The 18,842-nt window shown below is 33.7% G+C and overlaps 1 protein-coding gene across 1 annotated transcript in view; it reads left to right on the plus strand.

Annotated features, from left to right (window-relative positions):
• Positions 1-8,902: 8,902 nt before the first annotated feature.
• Positions 8,903-18,842, plus strand: part of ss (aryl hydrocarbon receptor spineless) — a gene marked incomplete at its 5' end in the record, with an annotated part of 86,438 nt that continues 76,498 nt past the window's right edge. The window contains one exon of the mRNA XM_013310393.1: positions 8,903-9,138. Coding sequence (XP_013165847.1) covers positions 8,903-9,138 — 236 coding nt within the window. The remainder of the gene's footprint in view (positions 9,139-18,842) is intronic.

Consider the following 18,842-nt stretch of genomic DNA (forward strand, 5'->3'; position numbering starts at 1 on the left):
ATGTGAAAATATGGGGACGCTAAAAAAATATTTATTCTCAAAGTAAGTAGGTACACAAAACAAGTTAAGGGTGATTAGGCCATAGTCAACCACGCTGGCCAAGTGCGGGTTGGTTGACTTCATACATATCTTTGAACTTCTTCTCAGATATGTGCAGGTTGCATCACTATGTTTTCCTTCACCGTAAGAACGTCAGATAAATGTACATATGTAAATCGGAAATCGAAAAACACATTGGTACATGGCGGGTTTCGAACCCAGGATCTGCAGATTGCAAGTCAAGTGCTTGACCACTGAGCCACCGACGCTCCTAAGCTACGCTAAGTGAATGTCTACCATGTGGAAAAAGTTTGTCGCAATTTATTCCGTAACAAACCATAGATAATAAATAGCCAGCAACTCCTTGCTGTCAAGTTTGCATATTAAAAAAACATAATCGATTTCATACATTTACTTTTATCTTGTAACGGTTTTAATAAATTCATATTTGAGGCTATGTTTTTATAAGGGAACGTACCCATACTACGTGACCCGTTTAGGAGGGGGGTTAGCGCTTTAAAATACTAAGGTCAGTCACAGGAGCGGTGGGGGAGTGTCTCAGGATTTTGTGACGTAGTCGTTAGTTGTTCTTTTTCATAACATCTTATTCAAGTATGCATGCAGTCTTAAAAAAAACTTAGAAAAAAACAAAAAAAATAGGTCACGTAGTATGGGTATGTTCCCTAATGTCTTTATATCTTGTTTGTGTGTACAACTCTTGATATTTACTAAAAGATGTCAGATAAATATTAATAGTCATTATTAAGAAATAAACTAAATTAATGATCATAATATTTTGTTTGTAGTAGCGATTATTTATACTTTTATAATAAAGTCCTCACTATAAATTGTTTTTTTTTTAAATTTAGATGATAAAAAGTTTGTGTATTCAACCGTGTTTAGATGGATGGATATTTTTTTAAGTCATCCCCAGAACAGATTAACGGATCTCCATGATTTATCATACATATAGAACATAGTCTAGAAGAACACATAGGCTACCAATAGTCTTAAATCTATGATATAAAATAAAATATTAAAAAACGAATAATTTACTAAAATATGTTATTAAAAGGAGTCCCTTTAGGCAAGGTCTCGAAGATACTGGCAGCGTTCCCCCTTTGGACAGCTAAACTAATTCTTTGACCGAGGTACCTGCCAGCTCTTCGGTCCCCTGTGATGTCGATTATTTTTTTGGAAATGTCCTTAAAAAGTCTTGAAGCGCTAGGACCCCACGGACCAAGGGTATCGACGCCGAATGGAACAAAATGATATTTGGAGCCTAGACCCCTGTATTTGTATGCTTTTGCATTTTCAGCCGCTTCACAATACCACCAATTATTTTTTTCTATTCCGCGCGGACGGATTCGCAGACAATAGTAATATATAAGTAAAAAATCTAATAGTTTAGTTATTTATTTCGAAGTTAAAAAAAAGGATTAGTTTCTTTAGAGAATCAGAGTCGAAGTAACCTATTTTTATAAATAACAAAACTAGTATATTGGTAGCACCTATCTATTTTATATTATTATAACAGGTTAATAGGCACATCGGGATTATCAATGGGCAGGGCATCGCGTGAGGACCACGTCTGAGCCACAATTTACTTATTTAGTCTGATTAGTTTCACGGAACCAAATCCGTCCGGTGGCTGTGCTAAAGAACAGGGGTGCAGTGGAGTTGGTATTATCTTTTTTTTTTTTAAATAAAACATTGGGGAAGAGAGACTCATCAATTCTTGTTGAGTATACACATTTTAGTGACAGATTTTTTTTATTTATAAGTACAGATATGGCCATAAAGTATTAAAAATACAACTGTAGTTGTAGTATTCTGAGGATGACTAAAATTGAAAATGTTTAAAACCCCACACAGGACTCTATGAGTGTTAATTATCGCTTCTGTATTTTGTCCCAAGGAGATTTTGGGTTCCCAATTTTTAGGCGAAAAAATTTTTATAGTGTAAAAAGAAAATACAGAGATGTAAAAAAACAACTGTAACGTCTCTACAGTTTTATTGTGCAACTCTGTCCGTACAATATTTGGGTCTCTCATTACTGTGTCAATGGAAGATTAGGGATAAATCTAATTTTTCCACAATGAAAAAAAAGAAACAAACCATTGAAATGATAAGTGCGTTTTTTACCGTCGCCCGCCTAGCCCGGGACACAATTACGATGCCGCGGGACTGAATGAAATTAGGCATTGTAAAAAATAACCAACCTGTCGATGTTGGAATACGAATTTCTTGTGTTCTTTAAACGATTACAATACCCCTAATAATAATATGCAGCCGCGTTTGATTGACAGCTCTCCGTAAAGGCAACGTTTGTGGCGCCGAAGCGTTTAAAAAAATTCGGACAATCTCCCGATTTGAAATTCGAATCGATTCGAATTAGCCGACGATTATCGTTGAAAATCAACGTAGCATATGTTCGAAATATAAAATTCGAATTTGCTGTCGATTATTTTATTTCATTTTTTTTTCTCATAAACATAGATGATTCTTGGATATCATAGTGGCCAGTTTATATTTGCAATGTAAATAACTTAATAACGTAGACAAATTAAGTTATCAGATTTTCAATTGTCATTTCTCTTAACGATATTTAAGTATTTCTAACTTAACATTTTAAGCAATGCGCCACTACAAAAGTGTGTATTGATTTAAAAAGCTCGTGGTTTGGTGAGCTTTATCCGCAACGAAATACCAGGAAAGAAATTCGAGTTCTCGCTGATAGATGGCGTTAAGTTACATTTAAATAAAATGTTATGCTTTCGACTAGTTAATTTAAATTTAATTAAATAGTTATAATCGAGAAAATAGATTAATAAAATAAAGTTAAACAGTTAAACATGTTTAAGTAGCAAGTCTCAAGTTAAACAATTAATTGTTGGTTTCTGAAACCAAAATCTCCGTATAAAATTTTTTACTATCTCTATTTTGTTGATGATAATGAGAGGGATGAAGATATGTTTTTACGACGGTTATTATTTTAATTAACTTTCCGTCATTCAAACAGAAAATGATGTTATTTACCCATTTGATTCAAATATACTATTTTTTAAAACACTATCATCATCATCAGCTCACTATACGTCTCCATCGAGGGGCTCGAAGCCTACTATAAGTTAAGGGTGATTAGGCCATAATCAACCACGCTGGCCAAGTGCGGGTTGGTTGACTTCATAATATCTTTGAATTTCTTCTCAGATATGTGCAGGTTGCATCACAATATTTTCCTTCACCGTAAAATCGTCGGATAAATGTACATATGTAAATCGCAAATCGAAAAACACATTGGTACATGACGGGATTCGAACTCAGGACCTGCAGATTGCAAATGCTTGACCCCTGAGCCACCGACGGTATTTTTTTTTATTAAATAAATGTGGATATCTCCATATTTTAAGTATTTACAAAATTATTACCGATATACGTGTTCTTGTTTATTTCATACATTGTTTTTAGTAGATATTCAACGATAAACTTGATGATTCATCCTTGCAATAAAAGTAAAAGCCAGTAAACAACAACACGATCGTATATAACCGAAGTTTAACTCTACACCTTTGGAATAACGAAAAACATTTTATAAATGTTTTGCCTCCAAATTAATTCAACGTGTCTTAATCCACACCTGCAAATAACAACTTAAAATAAAATTCTTAAACGTAAATTAATTATTTTCTTGATATAAACAACAAAAACAACACAACTCACCCCTTTAAGCCAAAGAGGTAGGCTGACGTTTATTTGGGACGCTTCTGACATGAAGTCCCTAACAGAGGTAAGAATAAGTGAGGTCTTCAATCTTTCACATTCTGATTATTTGCTACATTGAAATAATGGTTAAAACGAGACTAAAATCTAAACATTTTTTATGTGATGGCAAACAAACAAGCGGCCACTTGAATACACCGTAATAGCGAAGCGACCCTATGCGCGTTGCCTAACTTTAATCCACTAAGAAGGGGACATATAGAAAAAGGATATATCCCCTATGCGTCTCTTCTGTCAAATTCATGTCTCCTCACCATTCTTTCATTATAAGTAAAGGGTGGTGGTTTGGAATGAAAGTGGAGTTATAGAGAAGAAGGCAAACGAGCGCTGAGTTCACTGAGGTGACCATTGACTCTCTTGGATCTTGCAACACCAGAGGTACTGCATATGCGTTGCCAACCTTTGAGAAAGATAAGCTCGCTTCTTGAAAGACCCTAAGTCGATTGATACAGGTTGGTACTGCTTGGGGTATACTTAACATATGTTTGAATCAAACTTTTGTTTAAAAAACTGGGTTAACAGTAATTATAAACTTATCCACCTTAAAAGAGCGTGAAGGATATTGTAAATTAACAAAATAAAATTACACTTCACGCACAATTTCCATCTTTAAATTACCCATTTTATTACTTACTCTAAGTTATGGTTCAATTAATTTAAAAACATAACGAAGTAAAGAATTGTTTTAAGTAAATGCGACTTCATACGCTAACTAGAAATAATTTTTATGCCACATTATAACAATAAAGCAAAAAATAATGCCACTTTTATGGTCACTTGTCCCTAAAATTTTACTACAGACCTTCCGCCATAAGTCATAGGAGGTAGCGATTTTTACACTTTATTTTTACATAGGTAAGTATTTCAAACTCACGCTTGTATAATAATAACCATAGATCTGCTTTAAGGTTCGTCTACGTATGACGTAGAGCTATTTCGATGTCATGGGTGCCTAATTTAAAAATTTTGAAAATAAAAAATATTGATCCTATAAGGGTTCTATTTTTCTCCTTTCGAGATACGGAACCCTAAAAAAGAAGTGAAAAAGACTAAAGTAAAATTCTTTACCCTCTGGTATTCGCAAAGTGTAGTTACCTGGCTGGAAATAACAGATTATCTTGAATTTAATTGTCAGATAACGTCTACAGATTACTTTTGCAACTCGCGTACTATGAGCTTAGCCACAAATTTTGTTTTAAATTTGGGCGTAAAGTACCTACACCAAAAATCTCATACAAATTTAGATATAAATGACAATGACGATATAAAGACGCTTGTCTTAAATCGTGCTAGACTAACTATAACTAACTATTGATACGAGACAATCGCGCGCCACTTTTAACTTGTACCAACCTCACAATCAAAGTAGACATTCGTAAAATGCGTGAGTTTCGGCAATTCGTTTGTGATTTACCGCCGGGGATGTCTCTGCTGGCGGGAGGGGGCGGTCATAAATCATAAAGCTTTATAGTAGCACTAGTCGTGTACCCTGTCTTCGCTTACTATTCGAAATATAGTAAATAAATATAAAATTATGTTTTAATGTTCATAAAATCGTTTTTATGACAACAATAACTATAACAGTTTGATCATCTAGGTACTTAAAGTAAATAGACCTATGTATATAATGCATATATTTTTTGGTTGAGTGTTACTAGCCGCAGGCGCTTTATCGTACATGGTAATCAATATTTTACTAATATTATAAAGGCGAATGGATCAACGGATGGGTGTCTATTGTTAGAAAGTACATTTAGAAAGGCTGCATGGATTTTACTAAAATTTGGCATAGATGTAGAACATAACCTGGTAAACATGTAGGCTACTTATAAAGTTTTCTTTTAATTCTGCGCGGACGGAGTTGCGGATTGTATAAAAATACCTAACCCTTAATTCGACTGTGGCCAGTGTGACGTACAACTAATTAAAAAAAATCTACTAAACTAGTTTAGAGAAATTTACGTAAGTTTACTAAAAAAAAAAAAACAGTTTTTTTGTTACAAAAAATGTCTAATTAAGGGCTAAAAATTAATTGTAAAAATACTAATATAACTACCTAATTATTTTTTTTATACTCAAAGGAATAATGTCGCCCAAATATTGTTATAATTTTATTTATTGTTCTCGACTAAATAAAATATAATTACAAGGTTTCTTTGTTGCTATAGAAAACAAACATGTAACGTGAAGTCAATTAAAACAAAAAAGGTCATCAGATTAAGTTCAAATAGTTATTGTCGACGTAACTTTATTAATGTTGTTATAATAGTAAAAAAAAAAATATATGAACTAAATATCAAACTGTTCAAATTTTAATCTTAATATGTATTTTGAAAATAATACAATATATTAACAATAAAATAAATTCCATCTTGATACCTTCACGGGTTTTTGAGAAAAAATAGTCTTGACAGACAGACGGACGGATAACAGTGATCCTATTAGGGTAACGTTTTTTTCCTATGACGTACGGAACCCTAAAAATGAATGTGGAAAATTTACATTAAATTTTATTTTTACAAATATTGGTGTTATTTGAAATATATATATATATATATATATATGTATAGCTGTTGACCGCGACTCCGTCCGCGCGGAAAATAAAAACTTAATAAGTAACCTGTGTGTTCTCTAAAACTAAGTTACACATGTATGCCGAATTTCATCAAGCTATCTGCAGCCGTTCTGAAGATACCTTCTAACAAACATTCCATTCATCCATCCATCTAAACTTTCGCATTTATAATATTAGTAAGATGTAAAAATCAAATACGGGTAAATTGTCCAGGTCAGACAAAGAAAACATGGTACTTAAAAAAATCAAAGATATTATTGGGGCCAATCAATTCGTGGTGGACCAGCAAGGCCTAGTCACCTTGACTAGACTATAGTTTGACTTGACTTCTGACCAAAATTACATGTAGCAAGTATAAAGAGTAGTTAAAATCACATGAGTTTCTTTAAATTGCAAAATTATTAAAACGAATTATTCTGTTGTTAAATATTATAACACTTTTACGATATCTATAATTAATAATTTAAACCTAAGTACACTAACCGCAACGCGCTTATAAAATTATAATTAACCAGTTCGCTAACCATAAGCTTATAAAGGGTCTTAAAGGAACCCCTATCATGAACGTACACAAAGGCGTCGCTAAACTATGTAGGCCCTTTTCCCTTGTTACCGAAAAAAAATGAAAATATTTACAAAAGCGGGGGAAGTCACCCGTCTATTTGGGTCGACGGCTGAGGGGAAAATGCGAAAACTCGCCCTCTAGCGGCAGCCATCTTGTGACGTCATTCCAATTGTAGAGGGACGGATTCGGACAAAGGAATTTTTATACATACATGACTCTTAATAAAACTACTATTGATAAAATTTTGTCTAATGTTATGTTAAATTTGACAATCTTAGTCTAGTTACTATATAGAGTTTGAATGGACGAAAGACTGAACTGTTGATTTGATCTTATAATAAATAAAAAAAAAACTGTTTCTAAAACTGTTATTTAAAGTTGACAATGTTTTGTAGTAAAAAGTATTTTTTATCGAACCTTTTTTATCTTTCAATTACATTTAAAGCATCTCATAACTATGATAACTATTCGGCAAGCATGGTGGTAATATAATGACCATGTAACCCCATTAAAATATACTTAGTAATTGAAAGCGATGTTTTCTTTTCTACGTCAATGTTGCAACTGACATTTTAGAAGTTACTCTCGAAATAAAAGCGAAACGAACAAAAAAAAATCATACGTATCGACAAAAAAACGCAAAAGAAATCGCTTCGGAATTGTTTTGAAAAATAAAAATGAACGTCACTCAATACGTCCCAGTGCGCTTTGAAGACAGCGGAGAATTGCGATTGGATGGTTAAGAGATGGGGGCGTGTCGAATGTTAGCGCCGCCTATCTCCGTTAGGGGTCTTTGTGATCGCGCCGCCAAACCACATCGGGCGCTCGCCGGCGGCGCCACGCGTGCTTGTAACCACCCTAACCTCAAATTCAGACACGTGAATAAAAAATCCAGGAACCGATCGCGACTGTACTGGACAGGTGTTCTGCGAGATACAATAGACGTCAGTGAACTTGTTAGTGCAAAATTGAGTGCAGATACTAAAACCATATTCAATAACAGTGGTATTCCAGTTGTTTGTGGTGTAGGCTGCATGGAAGACGGTGTAATCGATAACGCGGTGACCTCTGTTGCTAGTAGAGCGTGAACTCAAGACTTAACTGAAATATAGCGAAATAAATCTAAAGAAATAATACGTGCAGTTGACAATATGTGAACATTGGAAAAAAACAACAAAATCTTCCAATTGGATTTACCAAATTATCATTTTAGTAACGCTCAACGAAATCTTCCAAAGGTTTAAAGTGATATTCTTATTAAACAAAAGAAAAAAGATATATTCATAAAATTAACAAGTTATTTGGAAAAGATAAAAGATCAGTCCAATAATTTGGCATATAATGATTTCTTTAAAAAACAATTTGTTTAATATTCAACTTTAAATAATTACTTAATCAGAAATCTTTGTCTAAAACAAAGGTTAGTTATTAAACGGCGGAAGTATTTATACTAATAGAACGATTATTCAACAAACATCAATATCGAGGCCACAACGAGCAGTTTCTAAATTAATAGTCAATTTTTATTTATGTTTGTTTATTCTTTTGTTCTAATTTAACATATCCTTTTGTGCAATTTGTTCTCTCGTCTTAAATTCTATGAAAACTATAATTTAATAAAATTCACTTTGATTACAATGAAAGTTAAAACTCGTATTAAAGCAAATGCATGAATAAAAAACATAGCAATTATAGAAATTAAATCAGATTTAGTGAATGAAGCAGATGATCTAGATTCAGAAGTGAATAATTAATTAGATAATAAACTTATTAAACTAGAAAGTGAAAAAAAATTGACTAAACTGGAGGAACATTCGCTGACAAGTGTGGGTTCAAAATAGATGAAGAAGTGCGTTGTAAATTAGATGTTAAAGAACTGGATGTGACAATAACTATCGCATGGGATTTATTCGTGCCGGGTATATCGTAAGAGTGGTGAATCGCGCATGGGTTATTCTTGAGTATTGTGCCGGGTGAAGCGCGGCCGTCGCCCCTGGCGCCGCGAGCCGTCAAGATAGCCACAGAGTCGAAGCTGGCAGTGTGCGGCGGCTGGGGGCAGGCTGGCTACGCACTTGAGGGCTGCGTGGACCCCGGTCTGCTCCGGCCTCCGCAGCCGCACTCGAACCAACTCGGCACCGTGTACGCGACCAAGAGGAGAAGGAGGAATGGAAAGAGGTAAATGCATTTATACATTGACTTTTGTACACTATCACTCCACACTACATATAACTCCATGTTATTGAAGATACCTAATCTACGAGTTTTTAAATCAGAAAACTACTAGTGCCAAGTTTAACGTAAAGACTGGGATTTTCTGGAGACTTTTTGCGTCATTACACATTTAATATCAGAATCCATTTTTTTGAAAGGACACAATCTGTTTTTTCGTCTTTATACTGTATTTAATTAGTTGAACTATTTATTGGTATAGACGTAAAGTTTTAACTACCGAGATTGAATATTCCAGATTCTAGAGTAACAGTTAATAGGACAATGTTGTTTGTATTATCTAGTTCTTTATACGTTGTCGTTAGAATGCAGTTTGTTCCTAGAACATTGTTCTGAATGCGGTACTAATTAAATTCACCAAAAGATAGAATAACTGGTTAGCGTGGTACAAACATGTTATGCAGGGGAATGATGGATATCGATGGATCATATTAGAGGAAGAGGAAAAAAAATAGATTGAATTATGGCTACAAAGGTAGAGGAAGACAATGAAATGGATGGATTTTGTGAAAGACGATATAAGTAGGAAGGGGGTTGATTCAGATATGACGGCTGATAGAGATGTATGGAGGAGTATTACATACTGTGCTGAACCTCTGTATGGATAGGGGCAGGTTGACCAAAGGTTGAGAAGATATAACAATTTATCAACTGTTGTAAGACAACTTCTAGTCTTTGTTTTTTTAAGTTGCTCGTAATCCTTAACTCGTTGTATCTGTTTGAAATTTACTCGAGCGTGATTTTTACGCTTTCTCAATACAAAAAAATATCGACTCTGCATTAAAGTTTTAATATTTATACACAGTTTTAATCTTCGTATGATTGGGTTTTTAACTCGGTAACTCTGATGTAAATAACCGTATCCTACTATTTTGCTATTTGCGCAATGTTTCTTATTAATATTATAAATGTAATTGTTTAGATGGATGTATGTTTGAAGGTGTCCAGAACGGCTAAGCGGATCTCGACGAAATTTGGCATACTTAGAAAACATAGGCTTATAATTATGTTTTTTTAATTCTGCGCGGACGGAGTCGCGGGCGACTGGTAGTTTCAAAAAACTTGATCTTTGCTAATTTACAAAATTCTCTCGTCTATGGTATGTTGGTTTTGCACGCGGTGTAAACAATATTAATATTTTATGGTTTGTCCTGTATAGGGTATAATATTCGATTTTTAAATTTGTAATTAACAAAGAAACAAAAAATGAGGCAAGCAATATCTTTATTATTCAAAGTAGTTGACGCCCGCGACTCCATACGCACGGAATTAAAAATACTTAATAAGTAGCCTATATGTTCTTCTAGAATATGTTCTATAATACATCTGTGCATTCATTAATATATGTTGAGCCGTTCCGGAGATACCTTATAACAAACATTCATCCATCCATCTAAACATTCCCGTTTATAACATTCAAGATTGCTGGTGACTGGTCGATGAAAGTGTGCCTGAACCATGTCAAAACGATGTCTGTAATATATTTTATTACTTGTCAAATCATTTGAACTGAAGATTTGAAAAGCATTTAATTGTGTGAAAAATTTAACTATTCACATATAAAATCTATCAATTATCGTAAGAAAAATCAAGATTCGTAACAAATTGATTTACAATAAATACGAAATCATAAAAACATCCTGTATTAACATCGTTGTAATCGAAATATCAACCTTAATGTAATTGTTTTTAGGTATATTTAAGGTTTTTTAAAAATTGTTCTTTATTGAACAAAGATGTTGTGATACTGGAAGAGTTTTTGTTTTAATTGTTCAAATGAAAATTGTAATTCTATTTTTTTTATAAGTAAAATATTCATTTAATTATCATATTTTAATATAGTACATTTCATATCCAAAATAAAAAAAAAATAATATTAAAAATAGAACACCACCGAATGGAATCCCATGAGTACAAGTAATATTGTTAATAGAACAAATCATAGATGTAAAGAGCTTATTTGAAATAAATTATCTTAACTTTATATTCAGACTAGATCATCGGTCCATTTTACAAGAAAATACCGTTATGTTTTATTTAATTTGTAAAAAAAAACTGTATTTATCAATTAAAATTGGACTAGATATTAATCGATCGTGGCTCAAGTTATTGCATAGTTTATTTTCAACACCGAAACGAATCTGTTTTTAATATACGACAATAAACGAACACGGGCGTTGCCATACGATGTCGTTTCCAGTACTTTATAGCTTCGTTGTAAAGAGCGTACAAAATGGCGCATTCAAAAATTAGTCGCGGCCTATTATATTGATTCGATTAGTAATTTATGGGGTGAGTAATGGGCGTTGTATCGATACAGTTGAATCGATTCTTGCCGTGAACGTACGACCGTGCGGCGATTATTGCTAATCGAGTAATAATCGAGTAACGGATCAAGACAACTTCGCGGATGCGGATACATCTCTATTCAGAGGAAATATTGCTGGCAATGTATTTAATTTGAATACTGCTTCTTTAGAACGATTATAAAAAAATGTACATTTTTAAGATTTAATTTTTATTTTCTTAAAACTTTTTTTTAGACCTATCAACTTATTGTCCATTTCTTTACTTTCCTAGGAAACTCTCTATGTAATGCGTAAGTGGCTAAGCGACTAAAATCAGCAGGATATTTACATTACCTTATGTACGAAGGGACAAACAGTTTAGCATATACCTAATTGCGATATCAAAATGCATGATGTGCTATCCAACAAAACCAATGAAAGTAATTTATATAAAATTAAATTGTAAATTTTCAAAATTACCAACGAAGATTTTTTTAAATATATAAAAGCAAAATATCTTTGCATTAAATAACATACGTCATGATTAAATATTTTCCTGTTTCAATTAATATCAACATGACCGATGAAAGGTAGGCAACGCATATGCAATTGCGTATGTCTATGGGCAACGGTCGCTTCGCTATTTCAGCGATTTCAGGTGACCGCTCGCTCCTTTGCCACCTTATGATATGAAAAAAAATTCTATTTATAATTTTGATTCATAAGTTTGGAATACACATGTTTTATTTAGATATGATTAAGATTTAATTGATTCAAAGATATGTGTGAAGTCAACCAACCCGCACTTGGCCAGCGTGGTTGACTATGGCCTAATCACCCGTAACATAGCGTAGCCGAGCCTCTCAGGACGTATAGTGAGCTGATGATGATGATGAAGATTTAATTATAATCAATTTCAAATGTTAAAACATTTCAATTAGGACCATCTTTTTTATTTTTAATACACCTTATATCTTTTTAAATGTGTATAAAAGGTTAATTTAAATCGTTTTTATGTGTTTTTATAAAGATAACGCGCGTCTTAACGCCTACAGTAGCTCTTATGTTGATTTATTTTAACGAAGATATGATAACAAAGGTGTTCTTAAGTGTTTTTAAAACAAGTTTCGGTATAAAGTTATTTGGTATTATCTTTTAAATACTTAAAATAGGAATATTTATATGTGTGAACATATTTTTAACATTCAAAGTTTATTTTTGGATTATTTCCTCTATAAATAGTCTCAACCTTTTATAAATTAAAAATATCTAGTAGTATTCTTTTGTAAAAATGAAGGCAGGACTGATTTTGAAGACACTCTGAGAGGAAGGTAGCTCATTCACGCGGGCATATTATAGGCTATTTTTTTTCCTGCGTTGACGAAGTTTTCTTGAAAAATACAGAGATTAAAATGTATTTAGAGCAGTAACATTAAGTATATTAAATCGTGTGACAATTTCTAAAATTCCACTCGAACATTGGACAGCCGTTGACGTGTTCAAACGGCCATGCGACTGTGGACTGGGGTGTGTAATTTTTTCGCCCAGCTACCATAAGACACCTTAATTACCATCGGACCCCACCGACATCACTCGGCAGATGGGAGATAAGCAACTGCTGTGGCATATGCTGGAACGTTACTTTTAATTATTATTATTTTTTTAATTTTAGAATTACCGTTTACAGAAATTATTTAACAATTTATTTTATTAAATAATAAATGCTTATTGTTAACTTGTTTAAAACAATTATGTGGAAGCTTTAGTTCGTGAACTACTGAGCCCTGTGTTTCACTCAATAGATGGTCACTAAGTGATCACTAAGGAGACACTTACGACTTTGTATGACAACACTATACTTAAATTACTATTAAATCCGAGATTAAATATTGGAAATGAGTCTTTAATAAAAATACAATAAAAAATCACTCTGTAGCGTTGAATTCTTTTCTACTAGTAAAATGGAAAAAGCTTTTTCTATTAAAATTTGTTATGATTTCACAAAACAAAATGCGTTAAGAATTCCATAATCTAATTACATGTATTATATTGAATTTCTTTAGATATTCAATATACAGGAATTGCGAATTCAGATGTGATAGCTTATAAATGTTGCGCACGCGTCGGCATGCCCACCTGCTTCGCAGATGGTCTGTACTGACTGATTGCTGTTTTACTTATAAATGTACGATTCTAAATGAGTGTGGCTCAGGGTTTAAGCTCTTGACTTGTCCTGTAGATTGTAAAAACGCCATGTTTTTCGATTTGTATATGTACATGTATCCGACGTTCTTACCATGAAAGAATCGTGATGCAACCTGCACATAGATACGTGAAGCACTCTGTCCTCGCTAACTTAAGAAAAAACTTAATAAGTAGCCTATGTATTCTTCAGAACTATGTTCTACATGTATGCCAAATGTTATTAAGACCCGTTGACACGTTCTGGAGATACCTTCTAACAAATAACCATTAATCGAAAAAAAATCACATTTATAATATTAATAAGACAAGATACTGCAGTGTAAACCTACGGTAAGAAATTGATAACCAATTAGTGTAAACAGTGAGTTTAAACTTGATGGCAGAGTAGAGACTATCAAAGTGATGGTTCGCCTGATCATTTGATAGCAATCCATCAAAGTATCAGGTACTCTTCGCTAGGTAAATTACTCCTAGTCCCAGCACTTATATTTAACTAGGGACTACCCGTTGATTGGTGCTTGTGATTGGATAATATCGGTTATTGAATGAAGATTATTTTGTAGAGCGTTTAAACCTTTTTACCGAGAAAGACTAGATCCAGACTGACTCTGATAATATCTCAAGTTTTTATGTATACGAGTGAGTTATTTTAAGGATTGTATTTGTATTCTTCTACTAAATGTCGTTTGGTTACAATCAGATTTTTAATACTTTTAAATAACAAATAGTCACTTCGTTATTTTAGTGATACCATGTGATTTGTTTGCCAAATCTTATTAATATTATAAATGCGAATGTTTGGATAGATGGATATATGTTTGTTTGAAAGTATTTCCAGAACGGCTGCACGGATCTTGCTGAAATTTGGCATAGATGTAGAATATAGTCTGGAATAACACATAGGCTGTTAATTAATTTTTATTTTAATTCTTCGTGGACGAAGTTGCGGGCAACAGCTAGCAATATTATAAATATGAATGTTTAGATGCATGAATGTCTGGATGTTTGTTAGATTATATCTCAAGAACGGCAAATGAACGGCACACGTGCAGCCGTTCTGGAAGGTGTTCGTTCTTGCAGAAATTTGTCATAGATCTAGTCAGACTATGCGGAAAGAACATATAGCCTACTAATTAAGTTTTATTTTAATTCCGCGCAGATGGAGTGGCGGGCGACAGCTAGTTCTACTATAAAAATAGAGGTGTTTCCTCCTGAATTTTTACTTTATAATTTTATCACAAGTTCGAGTCAAGACTTGTTTTTTTTTGCGGTAGATACTTTTCTGTAGTATTTAAAAGGCTTCAAGTAATTTCACGCCAAAGATTAAACTGTGGTATTTAACATCGTGCTTATAATTAGAGTTCATTAACGATCGTGGTTAGCAATTGTATGGGTGAACGGTTAACCGGTATTCAGTTTGAAAGGACCACCTTTAGCACCCCTGGTATTCGAAAACTATTTATTATATAACCGCAAAAATTATTTAGACTATTGTAACCTATGAGCATGTAACTGTAGATACACACATTTGAATATTCTTGTACTCTATTTAGTGCTTATTTACAATGTCCAGATTTGTACCCATATAATGTATGGTGTGCAAATTTCGTAATAATAAAAAATCCATAATACTTTCCTTGTTACACCTAAATTTAGTTTTTCTATCTTACTAATATTATAAATGTGAATATTTGAATGTTAGAAGGTATAGAACGACTGCATTAATCGCCTGGAAGAACACATAGGCTATTAATTACTTTTTTATCCCGCGCGAATGCAGTTGCAGGCTACAGTTATTACTAATATAAAGAGGAAAGATTTTTTTATATCAAAAGGTGGCAAACGAGTGAGTGGCCACTTGAAATCGCTTAAATAGCGAAGTGATCGTTCCTCATAGACATACGGAATTGCATATGCGTTGACTACCTTTAATCGACGGAGGAGAGGATGTACAGATAGAAAATATTGTCCCTTCCCATGCATCCTCTCATCCGGAAAGTCCACTTACACTTCCCATCCTTTCCTTATAAGAAAAAGTGTGGGAAGGGAAAGAGAAGCATTGCATTGATTAATCTCCGAAACTACTGAACCGATTTGAATAATTCTTTCCTGTCCCAGGGTAACAGAAGCATAATGTAGTAACTACTAGATTAAGTTTTTCAATTCCGCGCGGCCGAAGTATGGCATCTGTTATTTCAAAATATTTATATGACTTTTATAGTTAACCGTTTGTTTTTAACGGATGTGATGCAATAAAAATAGTTTTCTGACAAACAGTTTTAACGCCTTCTCTGTTGTTGTTCACATTTTTAGCTACGTTTTATGCATTCCAATTAGATAGGTGTAGTTTTGCCTTTGCAATTATTATACAATATATAGCTGTCGCCCGCGACTTCGTCCGCGCGGAATTAATTTAATTTGTAGCCCATGTGTTTTTCTAGAATACTCTACATGCCAAATTTGATTGAGATATGTTGAGCCATTTTGGAAATACCTTCTAACAAACATCAATCTATCCATACATCCAAACTATTTAATATTGGTAAAATGAATTCATAGAGCGTCGGTGGCTCAGGTGTCAAGCACTTGACTTGCGATGTGCAGGTCCTGGGTTCGAATCCCGCCATGTACCAATCTGTTTTTCGATTTCCGATTTACATATGTACATTTATCCAAAGTTCTTACGGTGAAGGAAAACATCGTGATGCAACCTGCACATATCTGAGAAGAAATTCAAAGATATGTGTGAAGTCCACCAAACCCGCATTTGGCCAGCGTGGTTGACTATGGCCTAATCACCCTTAACTAAGGTTAGGCTCCGAACCCCTCGGAGGGGACGTATAGTGAGCTGATGATGAAAATGAATTCAACGTTAGTGCAAAATTATTTGCTTCAATTGAATGGAATAAAAAATAACGCAATATTTTTTAATTTACACTAACAGAATAATGTTATAATACTATTTATTGTTATACATTTTTCAATTTATAATTTAGATATTGTTGAATATAAAAGTTCTTATTTTAATTCTAATCTTAATGTCATGAGATAAGTAAAGTAAACTGCATCGCATTCAAAAGGTTATTGATTATTATTTTAAAGTCTTTATCGAACTTAACATGCTCCAAAAAAAAATAAAAAAACGTAGTCATTTTAAAGTGACATCATAATACTTTAGCCGTAAGTCTTTACTTTAAATTAATTCTATAATTTTATTTAACTTCCAAAACACATAGACACCCAAAACTGTAAAGAATCCTAGGTTAACTTTTATTGACATACATCTGGGCATAATCGTGTAATAAATTTCAAGTATAAACAAGTAATCGTATCAACGCATACAATGTAAGGTAAATGGCATACTCAGCTGAACTAAAGTAAAAACATTACGTATTTCACACGAGGGTAGAGTTGTACACAATGCAGTAGGTGTTTGAACACAGTAAGTCCGGTTATACGCAAGACAATTGAAATCTTTGAAATTCGTTAGATGTCATAGAGGTAGCATAGCGCGCACCGTCGACATTTTTATCTGTCATCAACAAAGAGTGTCGCTCGCCTTTTTTTTTTTAAGAGAAGGGGTAAACGACCAGCCGGAACACCGAGGTGTTCATCGATGCCCATGAACATCAGCAATACCAGACAAACCGCAAATACATCGTCGCATCGTCTGACAAAAATGCTGCAATTTTCAAAGTGGCCATAACACAGTTGACTCGCGTCGACGATTCAACTTTTTGTGTATATTTGCCACACGAGTTTCGACGAATTACGTTGACTTGTTTACGAAGGGCCTTATACTCGTGTATTGGCATTGCGTGATCAGTAGAAGTACTGTGCACTGCCCCGCCTCACTGTTCTGTCCTCGTGTGAAAGTACAGCTTGATAGACAAGGCATGTGACATCGCAGCTCTTTAGTTTTTATAATCTCATTGAGACATTATACGAACATTTATAGGAGGTGATTGTCATCAAATAAGGTGTAGGCGTAATGTTGCCTTTTAATTTAGTAGTTTTGGTTAATTAAGCAAGTTTAAGGAGAATGCTATGCTTGTATTGAGTGGTTTTAAAAGAAGTAATTTATGAAAAAATGGGCTTTTACTTTGTAACCACAAGTAAGATGCTTAAAATAAATAGTGAGTGGTTTTTAAAAGTGAATGGAATTTGGATTTCTTAGAGTACAAATGTTGTTGTGCAACTAGCTGTCGCCCGCGTTTCCGTCCACGCGGAATTAAAAACAAAAAACTATTGGTAGCAACGTAATGTTATATAGCCTAAAGCCTTCGTCTATTAATGGACTATCCAACAAAAAAAAAGAATTTTCCAAATCGGACCAGTAGTTCCTGAGATTAGCGCGTTTAAACAAACAAACAAACTCTTCCGCTTTATAATATTAGTATAGATGTGTCACAAATGATATGATGATGACTATAAAAGTCATATAAAAAATCATTCTGGCAGCTAACGTGTTAAATATATTAATTACATTTTACTAATATTATAACTGCGAATGTTTGGATGGATAGATGCATATTTTAGAAGGTATCTGCAGAACGGCTGAGCGGATATTGACGAAATTTGGCATGTAGTACACAGCATGTAGAAAATAATTCGGAAGAACACATTGGCTGTTTAATTTTTTTTAGTAGGCGCGGACGGAGTCTTGTACAAATAGTAACTTAATAATTATATATTAAAAACAGTCAAATTTTATTGAATAGAGCCCAAACTTGACCGACATTGAACATTGGTGTGATGCAATTTGTATTTTACAAGCATTTGCATTAATTATGTTTGATATTTAATTATAAATGTAACTGTAATAAATTCCAACATGAAGATGCGTCCTAACCCCAAGTTCAACAACGCAGGTGCAAAGTAAGTCCTTTAATTTACTAAAATAAGATAGCTAATTAGCGTTACAACTCCTTATAAGTTTAGTACTAATTAAATGGCAAACATAACTGTCGCCATCCTGACAAATTATACATGGAAACTAAGGCCCTTCGTATACTATGATACGTAAATCTTCGATACCCGGCGATTTTTGTTGCTAAGCGACTTTGATATGTCATCATCAACTGTACATCCACACTGAGGGGCTTGGGCCTACCCTTAGGGGTAACTAGCCATAATCAACTGTAGGACTCAGTCCGC

Source organism: Papilio xuthus, unplaced genomic scaffold, assembly GCF_000836235.2.
Source record: "Papilio xuthus unplaced genomic scaffold, Pxut_1.1 DF827714.1, whole genome shotgun sequence".
Classification (NCBI taxonomy): domain Eukaryota; kingdom Metazoa; phylum Arthropoda; class Insecta; order Lepidoptera; family Papilionidae; genus Papilio; species Papilio xuthus.